This window comes from Solea solea, chromosome 8, assembly GCF_958295425.1.
Source record: "Solea solea chromosome 8, fSolSol10.1, whole genome shotgun sequence".
Lineage (NCBI taxonomy): Eukaryota > Metazoa > Chordata > Actinopteri > Pleuronectiformes > Soleidae > Solea > Solea solea.
Genome location: NC_081141.1, coordinates 10,283,035 through 10,294,573, shown reverse-complemented (window position 1 = coordinate 10,294,573; position 11,539 = coordinate 10,283,035). Strand labels below are relative to the sequence as shown.

The window sequence follows — 11,539 nt, the reverse complement described above, 5'->3', positions numbered from 1 at the left end:
CTTCAAAGTGACAATCCAATCTTTGTGTTAAATGCCTTCAGTTTTGAGATATAATGAACATTTCCTTCCTTCCAGAGGAAAGGAAAAACACTTTTGTAAATGTCAAATTGCACTGTTCATTTGTGTCTTGAATAAAAGGGTTATGTGTTGGCGTCTCATTTTCTAAACATCAGAACATCTAAAACAGAGGTTCTTAATTTTTTTCCTCACCCGCCCCAACAAGATAAAACATATTCAGGTGGCCCCTGATGTATTATGATGATAACATGTTCAATTAAAGAGCAAGTATAAATGATAATTCATGTATTATTCATTGTAATCTAGAGCAGGGCCACATGGTTAGTTTAGTGGTTAGCACTCTTTGTCTTTGATTTGATATATTGTCTGTGAGTCACCAAAGAGGCAGAAAGTAGATCAAAGCATCCAGCTGAAGGTGACTTGATGCATCATGTTACATCTTTGAGCGTAAGTTTTGGTCAGTCTGACAGGAAAGTATGTTTTTTTGTGTCACACGATCCACAATTAAACTTGAAATCAGGCATATCTGACCACTGCAAATGGGAACATCACATCATGGACTGGGAAAATGCCAAAGTCGTCCACACAACATTGAGAGATCTTACATCCTATCACACACCCGGGATGCTGTCCTCAACAGGACGTCAGACAGCAGTGGCTGTAATCATCCCTTGCTCTCTGACAAACATCACAAACATCACGTGACACTTCTGAGGAAGACCACAGGAAGTGGTCGAAATATGTCAATGTAACAAAACTTTACAAACCTTTTTGTACTCCTAATGTTACACGTCTGTTTCCATGGTTGTTTTTGCTGTTAACATGCTGGTGCTCAGTTTTGCATTCTGGTGGATGAATGTGGAAACTTTTCACAGACCTCCTAGTAGTTTGCCATGGATCCACAGGAGTCTTTGGACAATTTATGCTCAGACTTCATTTTTCCCCTCCATAGATACATGGATGATTATCAGATGCCTCATTACAAACACTGCATTTGTACCAGGACTAGATAAATTTCAGATTAATCCCAAAACTATTTTGATAAATGATTAATCAGTTTCAGGACCACAAAGTTAGCATTCAAGAAGACCAGAGTTTGTGACTCGGTCGAATCAAGGGCTTTTCTGCAGGTTCTTCCCATTTCTGCGTGTTTTTTTTGTCTCCCACAGTCCAAAAACATGCAGATATGGGGAGATAAATTGGACACTTAGATGAACCAACTGAACCCAATTTACATAATGGATGTTATGTTTAACTTGCACAGCCTTATATCCCACATTGTAGACAAAAACAAATTGAAAAGTATTTAATGTTGTTGGGTGTACCCCGTTCCGCCCTATGTCAGCTGGGATTGACCAGTGACTCTCATGTGGAGGACAAAGCAGTAGAAGATGAATGAATGAAAGAATGAATGAATGAGGTTAATCAGTTTCAGCATTACAACATTCCAAGCAAATTGTCTGATTTCAGCCTCTCAAATGTGAATGTTTCTGGTTTCATTGTCTCTCTGACAGTAATCTAAACACATTTGGTTTGTGGACAAAATTAGACATTTAAGGACACAGTTTTGACATTTGGAAAACATCGATTTCTTTTTATTAGTATTATTATTTGACGACATTTTATGGACCAAACAAACCCAGTGAGAATAAAATTAACAGATTAATCCATAATTAAAATAAATTGTTATTTGCAGCCCTGTTTGTTTTTACTGCATGCTCACTGAACAGATGTCTCACTGAGGCCGCAAGAGAAAGTGTTCAGTAAAAACTGTTTCAAGTTTAAATTCACATGCAGGGATGGATGCAACTGGCTGAGAATGATATGTTCAATCCACTGATATGAATTCTTGCTCTGTAATGTCGGAGGATGGGTAATGGCTGCCTGCACTTAATAGAAGTGACTGGGAGGTCAGGACATGTGTGTGGGGGGATGTGAGTGAGCAACAGAAGAGGACAAGTGGGAAAATGGCATTTTCAGAGAGTCCACGTGGAGGAAGAACAGCAGAGGAAGAAGAGAAGTGATGGGGGATGATGTTGGAGATGAATATAAATCACAAGTCTTTCTCATGTAAATTAAGGACAGATGAGGGACGGGTGTACAGGGAGGTCTTCTTATGTGAACGCCACTATAGATTGTCTTCTTTGTAACACTAGGGGGTGCTGTCGCTCCTTCCTGGCCTCCGGTGGGAGGCTGTTAAGTCAGACAGGCGGAGAGGCGACGGGGCTCACGTCTCCGGAAACACTCATATTCCTCCACCGACCCACTCATTTGCAATTCAATAAGTCACAGTGTCATCTCTTTAGCGTCTACACATTTGGCTGAGGAAAGACACGCGCGCACGCACACAAGTGAAGTGCAACGTGTGATGTGTTGCACTTTGTAATGAAAACTTGCAGTGTGTGCGAGCGCGTGCACGCGACCTCGTGGGAAGTTGGAGTCTATTGATTACAGAGAACAGGTGTAGCGTGTGTCTCGCTATGAATAATGCAGACTCTGAAAGGATGAACAACACCTGAGTGGACACGCGCGCGCACACACACGCGCACGGTAAGTTTGGGTATTTATTTAATAAAAATGATATAGTCTCGGGGGAAAAAAACAATACAATTTGTTTTACAGTTGGTATGATCGTGGGAAAATTTAATAATAAAAATTAACCTGAAATTATGAAAGAACAGAGAGAGAGAGAGAGAGAGAGAGAGAGAATGACTGAATGAATACCAAGACTCTTCATTGGTTGCTCAACTGACACTCAAATCCTCAAACCCCGCCCTCCACATCCGACTCTTCCACCTCCTCTGTCCTCTCCTCTCTCCATCCCACGGACGAGTAGTCTTCATACGTCCTCTTAAGTTGAATCCAGATCCGCACACGCAGAACTGGCAGAAGAGAGGAGGATAGACAGAGGGAGGAAGGTCCAAAAGGAGGAGCGGACGGAGCTAATTTGGATTTTATTGAATTCCTGCGCCATAAGAGACAGTTTTCCTGGGTTTTTGTTTCCAAACCGCTCCCGAAGTGGACTTTTCAAACATCATTGAATGAGTACTTAGAACTTTGGAAGAAGGACAAATGTGATAAAAGGAGAGACAGTGAGTTTTGCTCCGCTTCACCCGTCCCGTTTGGATAAATAAAAGCAGGAGAGCGCACCGGTGGAGAGCGGGTTTATTCCTCGGTTCGAGCTTGAAGCTCATACTTTTATTTATTTTCTGAACGGGTTTTGTAAAAAAAAAAAAAAAAAAGTTTACCTGCCTTGGATTCCCCCTCCCACAATGTTTGCCCTTTATTACGGACTCATGGAGGATTTTTAGTTTGCGCCGTGTCTTAGGTCAGCCACCGTGGGAGCGCAATTTGCTCAAAATGAGATTATTGATGGCACCGACGCGGCAGTGATCTGCCAGTGGGAAGAACAAATAAAATAAATAAGAATAACAATAAAAAACAGATCATCAACACTTTTTCATTTGTGTGAACAATCCCGGTGGTTTATAAAAACAGGAGGGATGGAGGCGATGTGGAGAAGAGGACGCGCTCTGGAGCGATGTTGCCTCTGGAAGACACTGCTCCTGCTTTTCCTGTGGGAAGGTAAGAATTACTAACTTGTTATCATGTTTTAGACGTCAAACAAGCAAACTGACTGAATATGTCGATTTTAATATATATATTCATGTTGAATATTGTTTGCGTTATGTCCTCTGATAATATGGAATCTTTAGGTTGCACTTTTTTAATTACTCATTTATGATTATTATTATTATTATTCATATTATTATTATTATTATTACATACTTATTTGGATCTAGTGCCAATAAATACCAGACTCAACAGATGACATGAGTCAAGTTTGTTGAATGTCGCCACACAGTTTGAAGCAACGTGGCAGCATTGTGTGTCTACACAGCAGGTTGTGACTTTATGGTTAGCGCGGACTGTACCAACGTTTCCAAACTGCAGGAAATTTAAATTAAGCAATGCAGTGACTATCGATTGGCTCATATTCACCTTGACACCTCTTGTATCCGTGCGTGCGTGCATAGGTGCGCGCGGAATATTAAGTAAATGCCTGAGCTGGAGCTCAGGTGACAGATGCGCGTTAACCGGTGCCATCTGAGACTCGATCAGTCGGGTTGGACAGAGGGTGAGAACCCACCCGTGCGCCCCGGGTGCACCTGGAGTTTAGAGACGAGCTTCCTCTTACAATAATCTAAAAGATTAAAATTGTCATCCCCTTTAAGGGCAGGGAATTCTGTTTGTCTGCTCTTAATATTTCATAGTACAACACACTACATATTTTCATAGTAAAACGAAATGGAAAGAAGACATAGGACAATCATTTTGGTCAGGTACATACAGTGTGGGCTAAATAGTTCTTAATCAATTGTTTCATATTTTGCATTAGACCTTCACTGCACATCTGTGTCATTGTGGCAAACTGATGTAGTCCATAATTTCATGCTGACACATTAATCCTGTGACATAAGTCTTGATCAGGTCCTAAACATGCAAACACAAACTTGGCTGCTTATCCAAACACATCACAAAACCAAACAATGAATGCACAATCCCATTCAGAAGAGATACTCATCAATTCTCATTATTCTATATAAACTGACAGTTTGCACAACACATCAGCCAATATTCAGTGCAGCAGCAGATGAACATCAATCAGCATTGTTTTGCTATTTATCACTTAGTGCAGTGTAATCGGTGGATTTTGTGCCCTGATTACATCCATCATCATCTCACCTCGTCCCCTTCAAAGTCTCTCCTTAGTATTCATTGACATCTCCTACATCCCTCACTGCTGTTCCATGGAGAAAATACTATGTTGAAGACATAAAGTAGCTGTGAACGTACGTAAAGCGATGACTTGTTACTGAAGAGTCCCAACCTCCACGAACCCGAGCTTGTTGTGAATACACGGCTGCACCTGAGTGTGCGGCCGTTCATTTGTTTGGTAGATATGTGGTTTTTAATTTTTGGATTTGGACTTTTAAAGAAGCAAACTTCCAAATGCTTACATTTACAATTACAATACATGTATGTGCCTTACTGAGACTTTTTAATTAAGCTGTTTGAGTGTTAAAAGAATAGCGTGCCAACGTTTGGGCGGCGCATGGTCTTGGTCACAACAGTCAGCGCCACAATTCAATTCATCTTTGACTTTGCGGGAAATAAATAATTAAATAAAAGCTGAATCCCCCCAAATCTTTATCGTCATTATGATATTAAAATTGATCGCACTGTGTGTAATGGTGATAGAAAAATGAAACCAACTGTATATTTTGATTCTCCGGAGGCCTTACTTTTGCATCTTTTGACCACAAAAAAACAAAAAGAAATTGAGAATTTATTCATTTTATTCAAATCCAAAACAATGGTAAGATCATATTTGAACACTGCTGCTTAAGTGACATGGTTTCTGTCAAGAATGACATATAAATATATCTGCGCCGACTCGTAAAACATTTGAGTTTGTATCCTTGGACACCGAGGCCAAATGACGCCTAAGTGATAACCTCACTAGTCAACGTTTAAAAGTTGAATTAAAGATTATTCACTCATGCATTATTGAGAGAAACATAAAGGGAGACTAAAGGTCAAGATCTTTTCTGTCCGAGAAGCACCGACTTCATTGCTGGTTTTATGGACCTGAATTGTGGTACGTGGCTTATAAAACTTGTACAACATAATCTAATCAGTCTTACAAGCTCAACTGAAGTTTATGCTTTTATTCAGAGTGTATGGCTTTGCAGCATGGCTATTCAAAGCTGAATTCAGGTCATGTAATGCCACCACCCACTGCCTCCCGGGAGGAAAAAGGCAAAAGCAGCATCAGTTGAAGAAAGCTGACAGATACTTTTGGGTTTTGAAGCCGAGTGCAGTTTGTATGCCTCCATTTACCACACATATGACAGTCCTAAAGCATTAGTATCATGCTCTCCTGAGTGCGGTCCGTGTTTGTGTGCATGCTTGTGGGTTTTTAATCAGCTGCGATCACTCACGGCACACTGAGCAGTTAGACGCTGCACTGTGCACGATGGAGAGTGGCGGTAGGCATGGCGCATGGCACAGCAGCAGGAGACCAAAGAGGAAAGAGCAGGAGGGGCGACACACCGGAAAACAGCTGTGCTTGGTAAAACAACAGAGTAACCAAAAAAATGGAAACCTTCTCTTCTCTTCTCTTCTCTTCTCTTCTCTTCTCTTCTCTTCTCTTCTCTTCCAGGGACTGTGTTTACCTTTTGTCAGCTCTTTGAAGTTGTTATGGCCTGTAGCATCTTTCTTTTTCTCTCTTGCATTTTGTCACACTGCTATCCATTTACCTCTGAATTTGGAGCAGGGACTCACCCATAGAATATACATTAAATATATATACTGTATGTATATATATATATGTATATATATATATATATATATATATATATATATATATATATATATATGTACTTTCCGGTTTAATAGAACATAATGCCAGTTTTGTATAGATGTTCCCATTTAGAATAAAAAATAGATGATAAATGATGGTGTGTCTGAGTGGACACCAGTGTGACTGACAGCTGGTATCATCCAATAGTAGCCAGGGATGGCGGGAGAAGTTGAGATAGCATAAAGATCAGGTTCTTTATTTATTGCCTGATTGTGTTAAAGCTGCTGTTAGCGGCCCCCTCCACCTTCATACGTCAGCTCATGAACAGTGTGGTGTGTATTTATTTACTCACAGTCTAACCTAACAAGCAGAGAGCACGGAGCTCTCGCTCCTGACTGGATCAATTGCTGTGTTGGGATACTGAAAAGATTGTCCCTACATTTACTGACCGTGGTGACCAAGAGACCCATGTCTGAGCAAACACTGTCAGAATATCAGAATCTGTATTTTTATTTCAGGTTTCTGTCTCACCTTTGCACAGTTTAGGCAACAAAACTAATTTGTTCACCTGAATACCAAAGGTGTATTCTAGAATTTAACAAGAAAATGCAAGTTCTGAAGAAAGAAATGACAAACGAGCAATTGCCTCTTGTCTTGATATGTAGGCGAGGCTCTTCTCACTCCAACTTTGGAGATGCACAGTTCAGATTTTTGACTTTCAGCTTTGAACACAACACACCCGCTGTCCCCACCTGTCTCTCTCTCTAATGGTCTTCTACAGCTGTTTAACACCAATGTTGCTCTGTGTCTCTCTTTCACTTGTTTGTCTTACTTTATCTCAGGATTCATATCGTCCTTATAGTGTAAATGTGTCTGTGTGTGTGTTTAACTTGTCACATGGGTCATTTTCACTTATGTGTGCGCTGCTGTCCGCCAGCGTACAGTTACTGTGTTTTTTTCTCACATGACCAGAGGATTTGCCCTCTTCATGTATTATTTAGAAATAGAAATGTAATGTTTTTCTTATACAGCATATACATATACAGCATGTCACTGCACAAATCAAGAAGGTCGATGCCAACAAACTGCCACTTGGCTATTCTAGCAATGCACCTCTGAAAAAGGAGCCGAGGTTGTGTGTCTCTCTGTGTGTGTGTGTGTGTGTGTGTCTGCATTTCCCCGCTCGCATGCTTGAATGCATCCTGCACGCCACTGCTAACCTGTAGCAGAATGTCAACACTATGCATCATTATTCATGCAACACAGAGCATTAATAATTACTGACGTAAAATCACTGACAAAAATGCACACACACACACACACACACACACACACACACACACACACACACACCTCCTCTGCTTGTTTCCTAAAACAGGTAACACAGTTACACCACTTACTGGTGGAAACGCTGCATTTTTGACATTTATTTCTGACTATAAGAGGGACTGTTGATGGAACACAACAAAAATCCCACCCCTCCAGTGTGAAGCGCTTTCCTCCTGGTTGTGCCACACATAAGCACAGTCACATGGTCGACAGTGATTGGCCTGAGCGAGAGAGTGAGAGGGAGAGAGTGAGAGGGAGAGAGAAGGTCACAGAGACACTGAAAAATACAAGTGGGTGGACATGAAACACTTTTCACTCCCTGCGTCACTTTTCCCCACTCATGAAATTTTTAGCTCTTTTCAGTGTTGACTTTTGTGCCCGTTGTGTTTTGTCATGACAACAGCAAGGCCATGTGTGTGTGTGGGGTCACCGCCAGTGCTCTATAGCCACCAGTGCAAAGTTAAAAGTTATCTCATCACTAGTAGCATTACTTCATCTACGAATCATTATGCATTTGGACCTTGAAAATCTCGAGTTATGTTTGTGTGTGTGTGTGTGTTCATCTTTTGTGAGAATGAGAGTTGTAAACCTTCAGATCCTCCAAATTAAAAGTCAAGAGTCTGAGTGTAAGGTTGAATATAATCTGTTTATAAAAATAGATGTAGTTTCTTGGCTCTGACATTGTTGAAATGCTTGCAGTTGAATGACCATCAGGAGGTTACTCCTATTGCCTGCTTCTCAACTTAATAGTTATGAATATACGTTGATGCCTCCTTAGGAAGTGACTGTCCAGTTGCTTGAACTCTGTCACGCTCTCTGTTTTTTTGCTTTTTGCTTTACATGAGGGTTGAGGTTAGTGATGCAGGTAAGGTAACGGATTCTGACTTCTGATTGTATAGAGTGTTATAGGATTTTGGAAAACTAGATTCCACTAGATTTACTGACTTTGTCTTTGACTCAGGATCTGGTCATATCAAAATGCGTCACAGCGGAGCAACATGGCTTGTTTCAATTACTACTCCCAAACAAACGTGACCTTCTTTGCTCTGGTTTGAAGGCTACAGTTGCAAAATGTACTGAGCACCAGAAACGATAATGTAAAGTAAAAGGCATGAAATAATGGTCACTTTTACCTAAAGTTAGGTTATACTCACGTCATCATGTGTAGTTGTGCTCTTTAGTTGCTCCTTGCAGCTCTCTGTTGCATCTGATGATGAAATTCCCTGAAGGACGCTGGTTTAACAAAGTTGTGACTTTGTCCACATATGCTGCATCAAGAGAAGGCTCCAGACCCTGAATTAAGAGACAGAGAGAACCATATGGCACTAAGGACAGTTATATTCAGACTTCAACTAAAAGACCTCTAAGAACTTATTAGTGGAGGATCTTACTGACAGGGTGGGTTTTTGAGTAATTCATTTCTTTAGACTTCCATCTTATTAACTAAACATTTGATTTTTTTCTCTTTAAATCTCATATCCTGCTGTTTTCATGTTCATCCTGTAATATAATCCACAGTCAGTTTCTAAACGTCAACTGATTAGTCTTAGTGATTGTGAATACCCTTACTGCTTCTGCAAATCCTGTGTGTGTGTGTGTGTGTGTATACTTTATGACCATGAAACAGTTGGAGATCAAAATCAAAGGCCTGTTGAGGGGCTGAAGGGTCTTTCTAATAAGCAAGCTATTTTCCATCAGATTAGCATGAATAGCCACACTAATTGTGTGTGTGTGTGTGTGTGTGCTCCTGTCAGTCTAAAAGCCATGTCTAAGGGTTTAAGGTTCAGTTCACATTAACTTCAGTCCAATGACTGGCCACACAGTGAGAAACTGAATGACCAGTCATCTCCACCATGACACCGTGACTCATTAGCATGAGATGTTCATATTTAATTGTACATTAATGAATTGTACATTGATGGTATTTGCTATTGCGTAGACTATAAGCGATACCAATTATGACTGTTAACTGCACAATGTTGCAAAAATGTTAAAGTGTAAGTAACCAAAAAAGTGTAAGCAATTTCTACAAACACTATTAAATATAAAATCAAAATGTCAACTCAATAGGCAAATAAACAACATTCAAACAAAGCTGCAGCAGTTCAGAATTTCCAAACGCACGCTGATACTGAAAAGGTATTTCTCATATTTGAAAATAAAATTATATACATTGTTAAATGTCTTAGAGCAAGTTGTGGATCAGATCTATACACTAAATTCCTTTGGGCTGCTGTGTTCCTTTCTCACATTAATGTATGACTGAATTGCTATTTCTCCTCATCAAAGTGGTAATATTAAGATGTCAGTCTGCTGAGGGTTTTTCTTTGATGGCTAATAGATTATTTAATTCTTTCATCATAACGTTTTTTTCTCCGACAATCATCTGAGGAGGGATAATAGAGGTTTAATGGGCCAGTACTTAGCAGACAGACGAGATAAAGAGATGACTTTGTTATTCTTCTTCACTCTTGTTTCCATTCTGCTCCTTCTCAGGCTTTTATTGTGACATTGTTGCTGATTGAATCCTTCCCACACCAATCTTTGTTTCTTTCTGTCCTTTTCCACTTTTTTAGTTTGTCTCCAAAGTGTTTTTTTCTCCTCTAGTATGCATATCTTTCTTATTATGCTTATTATCCTACCATGGTATCTCCTTCTCCCTCTCCCGTTTTTCTTCCCCACATTTTCTTCACATACGGTATCACCTTTTTTCCTCCATCACTGTGCTTTGTCAATAGTTTTCCACCTGTCATCTTCTTCTCCTTTAGTTTCTTCCCCCTGCCCTCCCTCTCTCCATCACCACCTCTCCCTCTCTCAGAGCGGCTCTTAACCAGTCCTTCGAGAGTGTGTGAGCTGCTCAGCCTAAATGATTTTCTATTACCGCCGCCTGTTAACAGCACTCCATTTGATCAAGCTAATGAAATTGAAAACTCTCATCTCAGCCAAATTGATTTCAAACCTGAAACCGCACGAGGGCAAGAGAAAAAAGAAAAAAAGAAAAGGGAAAAAGCAAGAAAGCATTGTTAGTGAGGTGCGACATTCACTTTAGACACACGCGGAAATCAATTAGTCTCTCTGTTGTTTCATTCCTGTCCTTGGGAGACAGCGGGAGCAAAATCAACTGTATACTACGAGACAACAGGATGTATATGTATATGATTGACATGTGTACACAAACTATGATCAAGTGAACTCCTTATTTAGATGACCATAGGGAGTGGTGATGTATGTATTTGTCAAATGCACAGAGATACAGTGTACAGCTTGGATGCTGTGTTTCTGTACGTGCAAGGGATTAACAATAAATTAGCAGGGAGATAAATGCCATTAAACATGTGATTGAAATAAAATGAATGGACTACCAGTGCAAGTATGAAAACAAGAAAACGAAAAGCATCCATACTTTTTGACATTCAGAAACAAACTCATTAATTGTGTGAACAGAGGAAATTATTATGATAATGTCTTGAGTTTAGATTCAAAAAAAGAAAAAAGTTAGTTTTGTAGAAACAGATAAAGGAGAACTCAGGGGATGTAAAAGGACACAATGGGAACTGCAGAAGTTTAAAATTCTTGTGCATGTTTCAGGGCGATCACTCTTTATTTGCAATTTGGATATCAGTTGGAATGTGAGTGGAGAAGTTGAAACACCAACATTGAGAACCTGAGCCGACAAAGACATCAGATGGTCTGAAATAATGACTTTGTGTTCCAGCAGGGGGCGCTCTGAGTGCGTCTTGGAATCAGATCCACTTTGAATCCATCAGAGAAATAAGACATTGACGTTTTGACACAAACAAACTTAAACTGTGTGGACAATCGTGA

The 11,539-nt window shown here is 40.1% G+C and overlaps 1 protein-coding gene across 1 annotated transcript in view; it reads left to right on the top strand.

Moving 5' to 3' along the window:
* The first annotated feature begins 2,856 nt into the window (after positions 1 to 2,856).
* The window catches only part of si:dkey-215k6.1 (transmembrane protein 132D), a 260,128-nt gene continuing 251,445 nt past the window's right edge, over positions 2,857 to 11,539 (top strand). The window contains exon 1 of the mRNA XM_058636093.1: positions 2,857 to 3,603. Within this exon, the coding sequence (XP_058492076.1) occupies positions 3,522 to 3,603 (82 nt within the window). The 5' untranslated portion in view covers positions 2,857 to 3,521. The remainder of the gene's footprint in view (positions 3,604 to 11,539) is intronic.